Source organism: Sipha flava, unplaced genomic scaffold (assembly GCF_003268045.1).
Source record: "Sipha flava isolate LNK unplaced genomic scaffold, YSA_version1 313_pilon_pilon, whole genome shotgun sequence".
In the NCBI taxonomy this organism is placed as follows: Eukaryota; Metazoa; Arthropoda; class Insecta; order Hemiptera; family Aphididae; genus Sipha; species Sipha flava.
Genome location: NW_020272993.1, coordinates 88613 through 108748, shown reverse-complemented (window position 1 = coordinate 108748; position 20136 = coordinate 88613). Strand labels below are relative to the sequence as shown.

The following is a 20136-nucleotide window of genomic DNA, read 5'->3' as shown; positions in this document are numbered from 1 at the left end:
ATGGTAATCATAATCTTAATTGCATTTGTTTTTATTTTTACACAATATTAAAACTAGGCAAATGGTTGCGGCCACATCCCATTGCAAGAGGTATTTTGGTATGAAAGGTAAAAAAATATAACTAAAGTATTTACATAACTTACTTATCGATAACAAAATTAATGATATATTTTATTAAACTATTATTTAACTCTCAAAGCTACCTAATAATTATAAATTATAATCTCAAATCTTATAATTTTATATTAACTAATATAAATCTTGATTTTTTGGTTTATGAAAATCTTGATCTATAAAAGCTTTATTTTCATGGTAATTTAATATTTATACATATGGATTCTAATACACATAATATCATTCTTATTAGTTTTAATAATAACTATAATTACATATAAAATACAACTTATCCATTCTGAAAGAATGAAATTATTGTATATGGCTCTAGGATTTCAATGACGTTAGTCACATAAGTATCAATACTAAGTAGATAACTAACATGTAATATTCATGTTCTCAAGCATTATTTTATTACTGCCACTATTAAGCTAACAAATTATTTAATACATGCAATCTTGCATTTTGATGTGCATATTGCATTTCATCTTGTATTTACATAACCAAGTTTTTTTCATATTTTTAATTTGTTACTTAGTAATAGATAGGAACCAACATTGCGGGATCTTAAACAATAACACGATGATCATTTCTGCTTCATGGTTAGTAGTTTAATCCTCATTAAAGTAGGTATTTAAAAGTATTTTTTTCTTTTGTTGTTGGATAAAATCATGATTTTTTGGAACTTGTTCAATCACAATTTCGTTATGAAAACTAGGTTTTTAAGGACTACATGATAAGAAAATATTTGGAATATGCAACTATGTTAATATTTCCTCTAATAAACATCATTAGTTCATCATTATACTTAAGTCAACTTATTTATAACATTGCGTAAAAAAGCATAACAATCAATAATTTACAAAGAGACACACATTGTTCAAAATGAAAAGAAGTTTCATAATATTACTTACTTAATTTTGACACATGGATCCTTATTTATAACTTAATAATTTGAATAGTAAAATAGTTATGGTATTAAGTATTAAACATATTTAATAAAACTGAAAAATCAATTTTTAAATGTATTATTTAAAATAATTAAGTATTCATATTCATTTAGTCCCATACGACAAAACCATATTTAATTAATAATAATCTATATTATATTAATTAATTCATTTAGAAATGTTTTCTTTATAACCAAATATTAAATAAAAATATGAGTGGAGATTAGCTCTTGATGGACAGAAAACGAGAATTTATAGAAATAAAAAAAAGAATGACATCGAAGGAAGATACTAAGAAGTTGCAAGTATGAGGATACCAATAACAATAATTGGTGATGTGATAGGTGAAGTGGAGAACTTTAAATATTTTGGATCAATTTTATTAATGGGCGGGAGTTTTGGCATGGATGTAAAACATAGGATTAAGTACGGTTGGGTGAAATGGAAGGAAGCATTGAGCGTTTTATGCGATAAGATTATTCCTAGGCGGAAAGTTAAATTTTACAGTAGTGTAGTGAGACCAACTATGCTATATGGTTCAGAGTAATGAGCAACTGACAACAGAATACAACAGAGTATGAATATTGTAGAAATGAGAATACTTAAATGGATGACTGGAGAAGAGAAGAAATAATAAGGAATGAATATGTGAGAGACAATATTGATGTAGCGCCGATGAGAGAAAATAGGCTGAGATGATTTGGGCATGATGAGATGATGAGATGAAGGATAACAAATATACCTAATAAGAGTGGTTATATAAATTAACGTTGAAGGGAAAAGAGAAAAAGGAAGACCAAAAAAGAGATGGATACGTTTGAGAATGATTTGAGAGCCGTTAGTGTATTTGTAGGGGATGTAGAAAATTGAGACGAGTAGAAGTTCAGGACCTAACCGGTGGCCGACCCCAAATATTTGGAAGAAAGGCGAAGGAGAAGTAGAATGAAATATTAAATAAAATTTAAAATAATTATTTATTTTATGGTTATGAATTTTGAACAAAGTATATCTATACTAAATGTTATCTATTATTTCAAAATAATTAAACAATTTTTTATAAATATTTAAATTTTTATTGCCTTATCATTCCAAATATATTTATTTTCACTAGGAGTAATGTTATTACCATTGATGTATTGCTAAAATAAATCATGGGTGTACGCCTTATTTCATGTAGTAAATATCATATGGTAGGAACCAAAAAAATTCACTCATGAACTACACATCCTTAATTATGACTGTTTGATAATAGAAACTTGTTATTAAATGATAACAATTTGAATTTTTTATTAAAAAAAAAAAAAAAAGAAAATAATAATAATATAACCACAATTTAGGTTAGTCAAGGTATTATGTAGTTATCTTTCAAATTACAAACTATACGCTATATACGGCTATATACCCGCGTATCATAAATTTCTCACAAGCTATACGCCATGGATAAACATAGCATATTAGGTATACGCCGTATACCCTCCAATACACCACTGGTTATTACTAATAATATTAGTGATTGACGCTAATGAATAATTTTACTATCGATTATTATTCGAATATTTATATATATACTATCGAATAATTATTCGACTAATCTATTTTATTGAATAATCAAAACCATCGAATAATCGATACCATTGAATAACTCGAATAATCTGTAATCTGTACTCAGTACTGTCGATAACTATTCGTATATGCTTGCCGGCGGTCGTACTTTATTCATACGCCAAGTGTATTTTTCTAAATTATTCATCAGTTTTCTCTTGTTTATATTAATATATTGGACTAAAAATATAAATCATACCTTTTCTTCAAAAATAATCACGCAAATAATAATACAAAAAATATATAAATTTAAAATATTTTATTAAAATTAGCTTAGATTTTTAAATAATAATATTTTTAAAAGTTAACAGCTGCATATTTTTGTGTAAAAAAATAAAAGTATCTAAATTATAGTATATATTATTATAAGTATATAATTATACCCGGTATTCATTATTCATACCCACCATTTTATCCAATGTGTCTCAATAGTGCAGCTGTTGTGCACTGTAATAATGCGGCTTTTTATTCCAAGGTTTAATAAAATACGATAAAATTACTTTACATTTCTAAACATTTAATAATAATATTAAATAATAAAATTATACTAAATTAAAAATTAAATAATTATTCAAATAATCATTATCGATTATTTAAATAAATAACTTGGCAAGACTATCGAATAATTCGATAGTTATTATTCAATAACGCCGATCACTAATACGTACTATCAACTTTTCTAGTAACAAAATATGTAGAGCTGTGCTCTCATTCATATATTACCTATATTACTTACAATTATACTGTATTTACTGTAATATGCATGTGAGTGTTTCTATAATAACAATATTAATAATTTTGCATGTCTGTAATAATATTAAGAAACATTCAAAAATAAAAGGTAAGTTTTTATAATATTTACCATAATCACTACAATTTAAAGGTAATACCTATGCATACAAATTTAAACAATTTCTTGAGTTTACAACACATATGTATAATGATTACATGCTTTTATTAACCATTCTTACACTCCAATACAAATAATTGATTTTTTTATTTCATTCGCTTTAATTAACAAAATAAATAATAATGGGTCAGGTAGCTTATCTGGAATGGTAAAGTCGCATATTCTGTTTACATCTTCACATTGCTTCAAAGGCCATTTAAACATACCATGAGAATACAAATGAAAATTTCCCGTTAATTTTAATTTTCAGCGCATTTGAAGGGCAATACCAAGGATGGTTTGACCACTGAAGAACTTCGAAAACTCATAGAAAGGTTAGTGAAATGGGCCTGTAAAAAATATTAAAATATACTTTTTTTTACACTCGTACATAAATTCAGATAAATATAACTGCAAACAATAGAATACAATTATAATTTGTCAGATTAAAAATTAGTAACAAAATAAAAATAAAAATTCCTAAAATTATTGAATTCAATAATTTTAATGTGACTAATAAATCTTCAAACAATATAAAAGTATAGCTTAATAAAACAAATTTTCCATACTTTAATTTTTGTTTAATTTTATATATTGTGTTTAATGCATTGGTCAAAACTTAGGAAGCCGTAAGTATTTACTTTTTTTCTATACAAAAGATTGCTCTAACAAATTGTACTTTTTATACCATACTGTCGTTATGCATAGTGTTTTTATAAGTAAATGTAGAATTGTGTGATGTGGACTTTAAGTAGTATTTTTATATAATGCATAAAAGACAATATGGTATTTAACTGTTCTAAATACTTATCTTTCATAATATATTTATTCTTTATTTATGATTTCAATAAAATTAACTATTTTAATTTGTTATTAAAATAATAATTTTATTGAGTTTTATGTAAAATCATTTGTAATTTCAATAAAATATTGATTTACTTTATTTTCTTTGTAGAAACGAAGCCGCAGCAGGACAACAACGCCTCCAAAGCGGAGGGCTCACAACCTACGATACTGTGGCAGTGTAACCTCTAGTCAGACTACAACTAATATATCAACATTTAAAATTAACTACGAAACCAAAATCTTTCTCCCTAAATAGGTACTTGTATTGCACTTTTAACTATAATGAATTTTTAACAGAATTATTTATGCACAGAATATAATAAATATTAATATGATATTAGAATCAAATAATAAAGTCCCAATTATGAATGTTTTTTACTATAAGAATCCAAGTGTTGTGTTTTTTTTTTCGCTTTAGTGGTTGAGATAATTGATATTATGTCCTATTTTAAAATTTAATTATGTGTAAAGATCTGTGAATATTAGGTTTATTTTTTTTATTTTAGTAGCTCTTTCGGATTTAAATCATGAATTTACCCAAAGAAATTTAAATACCTATCTATACATAAAAAGTAATAAGTTTTAGGAGTTTTTAAATTCTATTAAAAATATTCCGTTAAAATGTTCCTTTTACACAAGTACAAAAAATTGATGCGCCATTTATGATGTGTTTACAATAAATATAATTATTTGGGTTTTGAAATTGACATTGATTATAGTAACTTATTAATTATGTATTATGCAGCTTAAATATATTTATTTTACTTCAATATACTGTTATTAATTTTCTTATATTTCGAAATTGTTGTATCCTCCTGTTATACATTTTATACCATTGAGTAAAAAATGGTCCAAGTCAAAATTAAGTGGTACTAAACTTCCTTTATGTTCTTCCACATTTTCGAAACAAACCACTAAGCGTGATATGTTTTCAAAATGTTTCAACTTATATTCTTTTAAATATTTGATTTAATATCTGAGAAATAAATATTAATTTAATTATTGTATAATCAATAGTTACTTTAAAATTTTTTTATTAATACATTATTTTAATGGTGCATACAATATGGTAGGTTTTTAATCATATTTCTTATCAATATATTATTACCATTTTTATATTTAAGTAGCCTGATATAGTTTAAATAATTTTACTTCAGATTTGTGTCATTGTTTTATTTTTAGAATTTAAGTTTAAAGTGTAACATTTTGTGTTTTATTCATACAATCATTATGTAATAACAATTATTGATAGTAAATTATAACATTTTCATTTCATACATGTAATCATAATATATATTGTAACAGTTTATAGGAATTGAATGATTATTAATCAGATAGGTAAACATTTTTTTTAAAAAAAATTCATTTTTATCATTTGCAGGACATATTACATGTTTTACTACATTTTTTTTTTACCTTATATAAACTAAATATTGCTCAAGTTTGTTTTGGATTTACTTCAATCAAGATAATTTTACTTCATATAATTTAAATCTTTCATTCATAAATTATTTTAAACCATATTCAACCCAAACCTTAACTAAAATTATAATTTTATTTGGATATAAAATGATTTTTTTATAAATAAAATTATTTGTTAATTAAAATACTTGACTTTCTATCATAACTTAAAAACTTGAGTTTTTAAAATAAAAATATGAAAAATAGTGCCAAATTATGCTTTTGATTGATAAATATTTTTAAATTATAACCAATTTTAAATTCATAGAATACTAAAAAGTAGTTAAAAATGTTAGTACTATCATAATTATAAAATATCAATAGTTTACAAAATTTAATTATTTGAGTGATTTTAGTTTCTTATTATTAGGAAACTGAACTTAATGTATTCTTTTAAGGTTGAAGATGTATAATCGTCAAAAAAAGAATAAATTGATGACAAAAATTTCGGTTTCTAATCATAATTGTTTAAAAATGTATTAATATAAACACTAATTCGTTTATTCAAATTATAGTAGAAATATATAAATATATATAGTTTTACATTATTATTACTATACATTAACTATCATAACATATTCAATTATACTTAACTATAAAAATTATAATAGTTCAAATTTAAATAATTGAATTACCTATAAGTAGGTATATCTATTAATTAAAATCTAAAGAATAAGTTGCAATAAAAAATAAATAAAATAGATATCTTTCTAATTTATATAAGGTAGATGAAAAATGGTCTCTTAATTCAAGGTTCAATAAATTATAGCTAAATCTTTCTTTTTAAATACATAACAGTCTAAAAATAGTTCACATTATGTTTCATTAATAGGTATCTCATATTTATTATTATTTAAATATATGTATAAGAATTTAAATTTATAAACAAATGTATTTTTTTTTTTTTTTTGTAAATTGTAATACTTATTCCGCTTTATCAATATAATTACTACTGTATTAACTATCTACATATTATATTCGTATCTATTGTAATGCTATTTCATTGTATTTTTATCGTAATATAATTATTATTCCATAAACAATTGAATTATTTATTTGAACAAATTAATGAAAAATATTTTATGTATTTTTTTAATTTATATTTTTATTTCTTTCTAAAAATAATGAATGATTTCTTATAATTTAAGATTTAAAACAAAATTAATGATATTATTAATTTTTTTTCAGTTTAACCTCAAATAACTCTGATCATATTTAGTACCAACCTATACTTTATTTTTATTTTATTTTTCCAAATTCTGAAATACTTGTTAATTTGATCAAAAATACAACTAACTTAACTAGTTATTTTTTTCAAATTTTTATTGTCATTTATTTTCATACTTGTTTCGAATAAGATTTATATCATATCACACTTAGTTACATGCATGAAATTAAAATTGCATTGCGATTGTCATATAACTGTACCATATGGATTCGTTGTGCTAAAATATGCTCTTATAGATAGAATTTCATTTGGGCACAAACATACAATTTTCAAAGATCTTTAAATAGCTAAAAAAAATTTGAAAACATTTGACAATTATATCTTCTACAACATAAATATTTAGTAAACATTTCAAGTTTCTAATATTTTTATTTTTTCAGTCGCGATGAAAAATTGAAATCGGCTTTGTCAAAGTTCCGTTTTTATTAATTTTTACTTTTCATCAGTTTTTTTTTTTTTTTTTAATAATTAAGAAAGCTATAAGAAAGTTCATAAAATAATCGCTTCTTAGTACCAAAGCCCATGACTTTGACAAGTAAAGCAATCCTTAAAGTCGTAATCGTGTATACGGACACGATTAAACAAAGTAAGAAACATATTATAAAATCAATAGCTCATTTCACTCAGAATCTAAAATTTAAAAATACATTTTAAAAAATATCAGTTTTTTTACAATAAAAACATTTGTTAATTGACTTATTTATGGATATAATTGTAGAATTATTTCTTAAATTCCAAAATTCTAAGTTTAATATTTTCTATACCTAAAATGTACAAGTTGGACAAACTGTAGTTAAAAATTGATTTTGAATATTAATTAAAATTATTTTTTTGAAAATTTAAAAATTTATATTTTAAGTGCAGAATGAAGTTTATCATTAGTACAATTAGTATAATTAGTGGATACAGCGTACTTATTTTGAGGGCCTCCCATTTATTTTATCTAGTGAGAGCCCTGAGCTTCTCTCCCTAAATTCGATACTAAGCTAAGGGTGTAATTACTTATTCAGAGGCAGTGTTAACACATTGTATGCACCTATGTAATATTCATTATTAAAATTATAAATTATATAGGTACTTAGGTATTTTTGTTTATTTTATATTATTTCCTACTAATTACTTGTTTTAATGTTCAATGATAAATACGTATAATTTAAGCGATAATATGCTAAATATATATTATCGATCATAGTTAATATTTCGTCGATTTTAATTACCTAATTAATATTGAACTGATTTTGGACTTGGGTTTCAAAATTGTTTGTTGAAATAATACTCAACAGATTAATTTAGTAAAGCTATTCGTTATTGATACCAGTAATAAGAAATATGTATCGTAAAAGCTAATTTATAATTTATTTATTTTTAATCACTGTAAAAACAAAATTTTTATCAAAACAATTAAATTTTAATAAATTAAAAAAAATCTTACAATAAGAATTCGAATATTGAAACGACATCAATAATAAAAAATACTGCTTTTAATAAAAAGCAAAAAAAGTAATTTTAATTAAAAAAAAGTTTGAATTTATTTGAATTTTTAATAATAATCTTTGCTTTGGTTCAAAATGAAATTTATAAAATGTAATTAATTAATTTTAAATATTAAAATAAAAGTGTATAAAAGTGAATACTTACATGTCGTTCAGCCAAACTCGTTGACGGTTAATAGCTAATTAAAATATTTTTCCACATGGAAAAAGATCTTTCGACTCATGAGCTTTTTTAGATTTTAATATTTTAAATATTGGTAACTTGCTTTAAATAAAAATATTGTAAAAAAACTTAGGAGTAATATTATTTTCTTTAAATTCAAGTTGGTTTGATATTAAAACTAACATAAAATTGGTTCTACTGAACACAGATTTGCTGCTACGTTTGTTCGTTTGTAAGACGATGCAAAAAATGCAGGTGTTGCATCCTCTTGAACTCATAATTTAACACAATATAACAAAAAATTAAAAAAATTATTTTTAAGGTAAAAAAGAAAATTAAATTAATTTCAGTATATTGGAAATAATGTGAAATACATTTTTACCTAAATTTTATCTTTTCAATATTATTTTTAAAAAGAAGCAAATCCGGACCTATATCTGGATTATATTTTTATTAGATATGTCTAAATACTATTATTAGTTGTTATTTTCATATTATAGACGTATAGTACCTGACACCTGTTTCAAGTACTATACGTTACAGGTTTACAGTTTCAGGTTCCTACCTAAACGGTAATTAATTAATGATAGTAAACTAACATAAACATTATTACATTACAGTAAAAGTATCGGCTGCTGAGTAAATGGTTTGTGTATTGTTATATTTCATCATAAGATGTAAACTATTTTGTAATAATGAAACCAGTCTAATTTTTTTTTTTTTTTTACGATGAAAAACCTAACCTGCATGATGGAATTACATTTTCCCCGGAAAATATTTTTGCTCTCATAAACTGAAAATTCCGTAAATTATAGTTGGTCTATCTGAACTTACTCATTATTTAGTATCTTATGTATGACAGTGGAATGAAATTATACATTATCTTATTGTACTTCTATGTACAAGTAAAACAAAACATAATATTACTATCTAATTCTACAATGTATAATTTCAAAAATAATTCAATATCAAATCATGGATATTATTGTACTGATTTTAATCACAATATATTAGGCTATGTTTTAGCCATTAATAAATAATTAGTTTTCTACAAATATAATCGATTTCAGCTATCTTATTTAAAATTAAGAAAATATAATCTCAACTGCTATCAAAGTATCAATAATCTGATTTATTTGAAAACTGTATTTGTCTCATAATTATCGGTGCACTTTTGACCGTGCATTTCGGTGAATAAATTAAGAATTATCTATTCAGTTTTAATTTAGTTTTTAGTTACAATTTATTTAAACTTTACATTTAAATATTATTACTTTAATACTATTAAATATTAATCATGCTTGTATTTGCCTTATTAGGTATAAAGTCTAAAATTACTAATATATAAAAATTAATATTCATTAGCGGTTCATATTTTTCCATTTTTGTGTGTTATAATAGCTTCTAATTTACGGTTACCAGCTGTGTGTAACATAGGAGAAAATATAAATTTCAAAATGATAATATACTTCAATGATTTTATTGCTCTTGACATTCACTTAGCCATTTAACTAGTCGCAGTTTTCATTGAATTTTGACTGCGTATATTATGTATTGTATTGTGATTAATGCGGAAAAAAATGCGAACTGTCGTATGTTTATATTTTTCGTTATTGTGCCTATGAAACTATTTAGTAAAATAAATATGTATTGTTATGTAAAATTTAAATATAATAAAATAACTTCACGCGTCAGTAATACTATTATGTGGTACAGAATAGTTAGTCAATTACATGAAAACTTTCAAATAAATATGTTCAATATAGGTGAACATAAAAGATGTAAGCGAGTGCTTAGCATCACTGACTTTTTCTCCAAATAAATCATTTCAACGGACACTAATTGGTATACCTATATGTATAGATATTATTTCTATAACATTTGGAAGAATCTTATAAAAATTAAATAATTTACTCATAATATTATTGTTGACATTTTTTAATATTATAATTTGAATATTTACATTTTTAAAGAGCAATTTTATGTTCACAACTTAAAATGAATTGTGTTATTATATTTTTTGACGGCGATAATAATTATCTTCGCCTGTGAATTTTGTATTATTTTAGCACCCTTCATTCACCGTACTTGTATATTCGTATGGCCCGTCAAAAGGAGATACTTGGCGAAACGATTGATAAACCACTGCTGCTATGTATTTACAATAATATGCCACATCAGACGAGGGGATCTGGAATTTGGTGTTATTTGAAAAAACCAACGTCTTGTTTTGCAATACTCCTAAACAAAATAGGTGTATACGCTTTAATGAATAAGTACGTGTAGGGATTTAGAGAAAATTAAATGTATGCTGTGGATGAATTCAGATGTGTGTATGCGTTTTTATGTGAGTGTGCATACGTGCGTGCGGGCGTTTGTAAATGTGTACACGAAAAAAGATCGGTCGCCCGCTGAAGGGCCGCCAGTGCCAAGTGCTATATTTATAAAATTCAACTCGATGCCGGCAGAAGTCGTGCGCGTTAAATCTTTTTTCAGTCTCCTCGTGGTCTTCAGCACAATCCCTTATCCCCAAACCTATTTTCGACGGTGTTAAACGTGTTTTGATTCAGTCGTACAATACAATTACTGTGTTTTTAATATTTAACTTGTGATAAAAATAATTACTGGATAACTTACTAACCACGTTACCGGTAAGTGATAAGTTTAAAATAAATTTATATTGTATAAAAAACACAATACAAATAAGTTTCTGAAAAAGATAAGATGAAAATATTGGTGCTTAGTACCTACCCCAGTGTTAGTTTAGTTTAAATTAAAAACCATAATATATATATACCTACGCCATAATATTATTATAATTTATTTGTACAATGTCTGGCTTAAATAATTGATGGAAACTGTCCTTCTATAACATAAATCGAATTCTAAATATACGTAAGTTCTAGAAGTTACAGAATATTATGATACCTATTGGTACCTAATAATATATTTATAAGTTTACGTTGATAAACTTTTAGATCAATTATTAATGAGTAGTGAGTACCTACTTCTGAATGGCATATTTACCTATAACTAACTGTGTAATTATAATATTAAATATTAAAATAAATTTCATTTTATAATATATTATTTATATACACTAATAATTTCACCTATATTATTTTATATTATTGTAAATTATTTATATTTTTAAACTAACGGAACTCAAGTGAAAAAAAAATATAGAGTTAAATGTTATTTAGACACCTATAATTTATAAGTATTAAATATAAACATTTTAATACTAAAATTAAATGTTTAGATGCCATTCATTTTCATTCAACTAGTTAGGTTACGTAAATAATTTACTGATTTACAGTTAAAATATATGAACAATTTTATGTCACTATACATTTAATAATGAAAAATAAAATATTATTAACATAGACTAATTACTTTAGTATAACGACTAAGTAGGGTTATATTTTTAAATATAAACGCCAATAAATATTATGTAGTGGTATTAAATACACTGTTATGTTATTGGTAGATATAAAAAAAATTATCATCAAAATACATATACTTTATATATATATTAATAACAGCTTATTTCTTTTTGGTTGGTTATAATATTTTAATATGTACTTCAATTTTTTTACTTTTCTTAACGAATTATAATTGACACGCAAATCTATGAAATACAATGCATACTTTTTTACTACATGCTTAAATATTTATCAGTTTATCAACTTAATAATGAATAATATTTTTTAGCTTAACCATTTTGCAAATTACAGACAATTCTTGGCATCATTTTTTGAGTCTTAATATCTAATTTAAAACTAAATTTCAATAACTTATATACTTAAATTTTAATATAAGTTATTTAATTTAGACTAAATATAAAAAAAAAATATATATTTATTAAATTGTATGTCTGCTACAATTATTAATACTTATTAACCGTACGTTTTGAATCTTATATCTTATTTATAGAAAGGAAGTATTAGATTTAATTAAAACAGTGCATACAATAATTTCAGCATAATATCGTAGGTTTATTAATTATTAAAATAAAATAAAGTTGAATAGTTGAATATCTGCAATAAATATCCAAAATTATAAAAATAAATGGTTTTAAATAAGAAGTTTCATATTTAGATGTATGAAGTTATCATAAATCTAACAATTCATATTAAATTTAAACTCCAATGTATTAAATTTAATTTCATTGTTAGATGTAATTAACCTTATATATTTAGTTTAAGCCTAAAACAATTATTTCAAATCAACTCGGATCGAAAATTGAAAATGGAATCAATAAACAACCACTACTGGATAGTTCATAAAATATATATATTAAAGTCCCTATATTCAGTCATTTCATCTTTCCTGTCTAAAGTTTAGAGGCAGGTTGACCGAATTTCTCCATTCTTCGCAATTTCCGGCTTTCCTCTTTAATTTATAGTATGTTTCACAACTTATGTCATTCATTAATTATCATTTCATATGTGTGTGTATCTATTTCAAACGGGTATCGATAACATTTAGAGTTTAAATCTAAGGACTTTTCTTCGACTGTTCAGGAGGGTTCTAATTAATATACTTAACTATTATTTCAAACTATTAGTTAGTAACCTAACCTAACCTTAATATTAACTTAGTATTTTATATTTATATCGATGATTATTAATACATTTTACTTGATGGGACCCTTAACTCTAAAATAATTTAATTTTAAAATATTTGTATAGAATATCATATATGTAAGATAATTACATTTATGTCATGAAACAATTTTATTTCCAGCATATAAATTACTTATAGTGGGCTAAATGTCATTTTCTCATCACTCTATTTTTATAATCATTACTCACGTTTCATATCGAGGTCACTATAAACATCATCAGCAATATATTTTTAAGTGATTTTTTTGTACTCAACTTGGCACAAATTATGCATTAATTATTATTTTTACTACAATTAATTGACCTTATATTAAAAATATATGCTTTACTTATTATTATCATTTAAGTTAAATATCAAGAAACAATGATTAAAAAATTAAAGAAATAACTATAAAAAACGTGTATTGATAATGGCAAATCGATAAATTATAATTATGGCTGATTATTATATAAGTTAACTTAGTATGAATTTAGATTTATTTGAAAATGTATATTTCTAAGTAAACTAGTTACCAGTTATTTGACCGTTTTGTGTAGCCAACTTATATCCCCTGAGTAGAAAATGGGATAATTTTCTGCGTGCATTACACATTTATCATATTGTGATCTCCTTACTTTCCTCTCGTGATAAGTATTGACAAAGAATTTGAGGTCATCACATAATCAAATATATCCATAATATTTATATATCGCACAAAAGTTGGAGGAAAAAATTTGGCTGTAAAATAAAAATTTAGTCAAATCTGCTACATAAAAGGTCCTTTAACGTTATATATAAAGTTCTATAAGTAATACCTATAATTTTCGTTTTAACAATCAATCATTTTAACTACCTTAGAAATTAATTAAATTTACTATACAAATAAGTTTAATAAGTTTACTTAAATTTTGTTATTTATTTAATTTATATTATCCTTTTTCACTTTCTGCAAAAAGTATATTATTAAGAATTAAAATAATTAATTATTTTGTGATTTACAACCTGAAAAACGTTGGGTTATACATGTCCATAATTGTTATATTTTTTGTATACGCAACAGATGGTTTTGTTGTTGGTAGGTAGTTCATAGTATGCGTGGGACTATTTTACTACATTGGACTTTCAATTTATTTTTTAATAACTGTCAATAAATGATATTTTCTAAAAAAATTGTTAGTTTGTGGATAATTAAAGTTAAAAATATAATACTATATGATAACTATATGACTTTGTAGAACTTAATATAATATATTTATTAATATGTTTAAGTATTTTCTGTATATAAAATATAAACGCATAAAACTTGTTGCCAAAGATGATATCAAGTTTTAATATAATAAAATGTAAAATTAGAATGTATTATTAACTCGACATGCATATTAATTAGACTTAACTTTTCATATAGTATTTTTAGTATGTTTATAGTTTTTAAATATTCGATCAAAAATTGGATAATAGTAAATGTATAATAGTTGTAATAGATAATGAACTTTTTTGTCATAAATTCATACTATTATCTCACTTTATTAATTAAAAAATATAAAATTGCATGTTTAAACAAGTTTCATATAAAAATACTTTGTCCCTATATAAATGTGTCTGTGTCATTTATATTGTGTATAAATATGTTCTGTGATATTATATTGGTAACTATATCATATTATGTCGGATGATTTTGTGAGTGTTGGGTGCAGTATATTTAATGTTCGAATCGGTTTGGAAGGATATGCAAATAGATGGTCTACTATGTTCTTAAATGTTGAAAGCATTTCTACTCATAATTTTCATTGAAAAGGACTGGGTTGACACATAACTTTTCCAATTAAAATAGTGTATGCATAAGTTAATTTTATACATTTACTCTCATATTGTACACTCTACAGTTTTTTTATATAATGTTGTTTATTGTGTTATAAATTAATAACAAATTAAATTGTTCCTTATGAAAATACTATAACAATATAAATAAAATGTAAAATGTAATGGGTATGTATCATATTTACAGTATATAAAAAATGGTATGTTAAATTATGCATCACAAATATCTTCTAATTTGTTTTAGATAACATTGTACGATACTACTTTATTACTTTACTTACATATTTTGTAAAAAAAAAAAAATATTAACTCTATTTTCTTCTTTATGATGTCTTAAACAAATTGCTCACGTTTATTCTAATCTTTTAAAGTTATAACTAACCGCTTGGTAAGCTATAAATACATTTTAATGAATAGTCGGTAACAGTGTTTTTAAGATTTGCAAAGAAAACGACACGATTAACAGTACATCCCACATTTACACTGAAACCAATGTGTGCAGTTTATATGTTTATACTTTTTTTCTACAAATAATTACTAAATCCTTAAGTGTATTTACCTAAGTTTCTCCAAAGAATGTTTAATAATGCGCTATAATAAGAAAAAACTTTCAAAGTAATTAAATATAATAATTATTGAGTGAATTATTATTTTTCGATAAACTATTTAGACATAAAAATAAAAAAACTATTTTTTATAATTGCAGAATAATAAATTATTTAAACAATAATTCGTTAATTCTTAATTACTGATATTAAAATTCTAAAATTATAATAATACGTATACAGTTGTATTTATGTTGTTATATTATATTTGCTTTACCTTTTAATACAAATTGTTTACTAAATAATTAAAATAGAAAATATTAAATTAAATCAAGTGATCACTATGAAAAATATTATAAAAATTGCCCATGCCTTAAAATTGAAAATAAGAGACATCAAATTTTATTCTAAATATATAATTAAATATTCATTTAGTTTTTTTATTGGAGATATTATGTTGAAAATATATAGAATATTATTAAATATTTCAATATATATATATATATATATATATATATATATATATATGTCATATTTAAATACATTCATTGCCACAATTCGTCGAAGCTATAAAAAAATCTGTCACATGTCCATTGCAATTGAATCATATGCCAAGTAACCAAAATTACTTCGACAATTTTCTTTGAAAAATATTATTTGTGAAAGATTTGGCTCATATAGCTCTTGTTTACAATTTAAAATATTAATAAATAAATGTAATGTACAAAACTATTAAAATCACATTTAAATGTATATACTTTTAATAATTTAAGCATCAATAATTCAAACTATTAAGAGTTATGAATTCATGATAAAAATAAAGAAATTATTTTCTCTCCTATGATTTTGGTTAGTCATTTTTTAGTATTAATTGAAATTATATATAGCGAAATAAAATCAGTATAAATAAAACCTTAATGCAAATATTATTGATCTTAAAACTTATATCCTATAAAATTCGAGAAAAAATATATTATATTAAATTATAGTAGGTAATAGAATGACAACTTTGAATGTCTGAAAGATAAACTGTCAAAAAAATTATATTCCTTAAATGCAATCGAATTTAAGAATTTATTTTATTATATGATGGTGTCACTGAATAAATTACACATAAGATGCCTGTTTAAATACTTATTAAGTCACTCTGGAAAATGTACCATCGTAGGTAGGTAATGTTTAAACGAATGGTCATAGTAATTTATAGAAAAACTGGTTTCGACTATATTAAACCAAAAATTATCATATACCTCTATTATAATATCAACAGTATTTTTTTAAAAGAGTGTTCACCAAATATTACTTTTTTACAAGAAGAAAAAAAATTGGATTAAATGTACAATTTTAAAAGGTCGTATATATATATTCTATAAGGTATACCTATCATATTTTTCATATAAATATCTACACCCTTTGGTTAGTTTATGGTTATGATGGTTTTCTGAAGATATTGATACCTAAAGCGTTTTTAGATTTTTATTGGTATATGTCCAATTAAAAAAAAACACCATTGATTTATTATTCTATATAATATTATTTAAATTTTAAAATGAATTGCTTACATGTCTGTAAAAAACAAAGTATTCAAATGTTATCTTAGTTTAATTACTTAACTAGTTTTTTAATTATCAATAAATAATATAACGGCTACATACCTATATTTATTTACTAACGCAATTAAAATTAAATTCAAGTTATCAATTATATTCCGGATACATTGTAATTACTAATTACAGATTTTACGTTTTGCAATAGAAGTTAATTTAATATTTCAAACTTAAATTAAAAGAAAAAAAAGTTCATGGTTTCAATAATTAACCAACTAAGAATAGAAAAATTTAACTATACACTACTTATACGTTACGTATCATCATGTATGATTTAAACGATAAGGTTTTTGGCATTTTATCCATCATAACTCTTTATTAAATCACTTGTATACATTTTTTTTATCATATATATTAAATACACCATAACTACTGACAACTTGTGTAAACTATAGGATTATATTTTTATGTTAACAGGCAGTATCTAAATTCTATGATTGCAAATATTAGAAACTATTGTTCTCAGTCATAATAATTATAATTTGTTTCATAAAATATATACAGTATAAATAAGAAATATAAGTACTAAAAGTATTATAATATAACCATTGTATAGGTATATAAAAAATAGCGTGCCAAGGCTCATATATTTTCCATGCCAAGACTTATTCAGTAAACGTGATACCCCTCCAAAGTTTTGTTTAATTAAACTGTTTGTAATACAATTTAAAAATGTTAATACGAATTTTATTGAATTATCCGAAAAAAATGTATTTCAAAATTCTCGTAAATTATCACTGATCGACCTAATTAGAGAACTGTTACTTAAGAATAATATGACCTTTCTTCAGTACGTCATTGAGTATAAATATATTATTAACATATAAATACTATAACTATTAGAATTATTAGTTTTAAATATATATGTAAATTAATAATTTACATTTTTTCCAGTTTTACGAATACAATAATTTATTAATCTTAACATATAATCAATTTATTAATTTTAATTTTAAATAAAATGTGCCAATTTTAACCAGAAATGACATAAACTATATTAAGCACTACATTAATAAATACATATATAATATATTTATGCATTTTTACCATAAATTAATAGGTTAGGAAAATGTTGCTTCGCTATTAGTTTTCTTTTAAATAGTGAGTTAATTTCAGAAAGATGACGTTATATTTCTGCTCCAACGAATTTAAATTATAAGGTAAATCTAAATATTTTTAAACAAATAAAATATTAACAAGTATAAAAAAGATTTAAAATACATTTTATTATTATATTTTTTCAGACATACCATGGTAGAAGCTTTTTTTTTAAAAAATGTATTATTTTTGTGCAATAATTTATATTTATACTATATGTATGACATAATTAGGTAAAATATTCCCAGGACTTATACGCGGAAAAATGAATGAAATGAATGAATTTATAAATTAATTTTGATTTCTTTTTGAAAAATTGTAATGTTGGTTTTGATAGTTTGATGTTGTTTTTTTTTTCCTACTGAGTTACCTACAGTTAGATACATATGTTAACAATAATTTAGGGTGACCATACATACCGTTTAAAACGGGATTGTCCCTTTTTTTATTATTATGTCTCATTGTCCCAATAAACTTTGAACGGGACACTTTTTATCCCGTTTATAGAATAGAGTCCCGTTTTAATCCCGTTATTTCTATAAAAATTGTAAACTGAGAGTAAAAAGAAAAATCATCTATGTATAAAATAAAATATATTTTTTTTATTTATTTTGTATGTATAAAACAAAATAATACTACGAAAAATAGTTGTATACTCAAATAAATTGAAACTTAAGTTATAAGTAACCGTCTTCGTATAATGTGTACCGGAGTATTGACGTACAATAAAATTAGCAATAAGCATAAAACTTGTCATGTACTACAAACTCATGTGTGAGACTTCTAACGAAAAATATATTAAATACGAATAGTTTATCAATATAGAGTACTATTTATAATCAATGATATTAGGTATACTGATACATTTAATTGAAAAATCGAATATAGCCGTGTAGAAACGTGCGAACATTACAACGATCTTGTGTTATTGATGTTATAAGCACTGTGTTTTAGCTCTTTTTATTTAAATTTTTGTGAGTCGTTAGTGTTTTTACTTTTATTGTTTTTTTTTTAAATGTCTAAGGGGAGGTGTACGTCAACTGTGCCCAAAGCCGGCCCAAGCAAAAATAGAGCATTATGCAAAATCAAATTTTGCCACCTCTAAGACAAAAAAAAAAATTGAACTCTTATTTTAACTTGGTCTTTCCCTTTATTTTTTATGTTACAAAATATCTGCATAAAAAAAATTAAAATTTTTTATTTTATATATAAAATTATAAGTAGAAGAATTTAAAAATTATTTTTATCATTATTACTCTAACTCCATCACTATCGCGGTTATTGGAGATTATTTTTGGAATAATTGAAAACGCCCAACGTAGGTCATAATATAAAGTAATATAATAATTTTAGACTATAATATTTTATCATATAGGTAAGTGGTTTTCACGAATAAATTAATTTAAATATTTTCTTATGAAACATCGATAGAACTAAAAAAAATTTACGAGTTAACTTTGAAAATGCCGCCCCTACTAAAGTGCCGCTTTAGGTAGGTACTTAGCTCGCCTATTATAGGCGGCCTATACCTTCAGCCGGTCCTTACTGTACCTTTACAGACTGAATTTACTTTTCTTAAAAAAAGTGAAGAAATAGGCAAAGTATTGTCTATGGTGTGCAAGAATGAATTATCAATCGAGTATGGAAGTCGCTCAGATATAAATCAGCATATGAAGCAGGGATTATTCTAAGGGTTTTTATCAACTACGCATTT

General features: G+C 23.4%; 1 protein-coding gene across 50 annotated transcripts in view; it reads left to right on the top strand.

Annotated features, from left to right (window-relative positions):
* Positions 1–4919, top strand: part of LOC112686514 (Down syndrome cell adhesion molecule-like protein Dscam2) — a 63445-nt gene extending 58526 nt beyond the window's left edge. For all 50 annotated transcript variants that reach the window (XM_025558804.1, XM_025558823.1, XM_025558822.1 and 47 more), the window contains exons 34-36: positions 3827–3890; positions 4179–4184; positions 4511–4919. In XM_025558804.1, the coding sequence (XP_025414589.1) occupies positions 3827–3890; positions 4179–4184; positions 4511–4583 (143 nt within the window). In that variant the 3' untranslated portion in view covers positions 4584–4919. The remainder of the gene's footprint in view (positions 1–3826; positions 3891–4178; positions 4185–4510) is intronic.
* The last annotated feature ends 15217 nt before the right edge of the window (positions 4920–20136 follow it).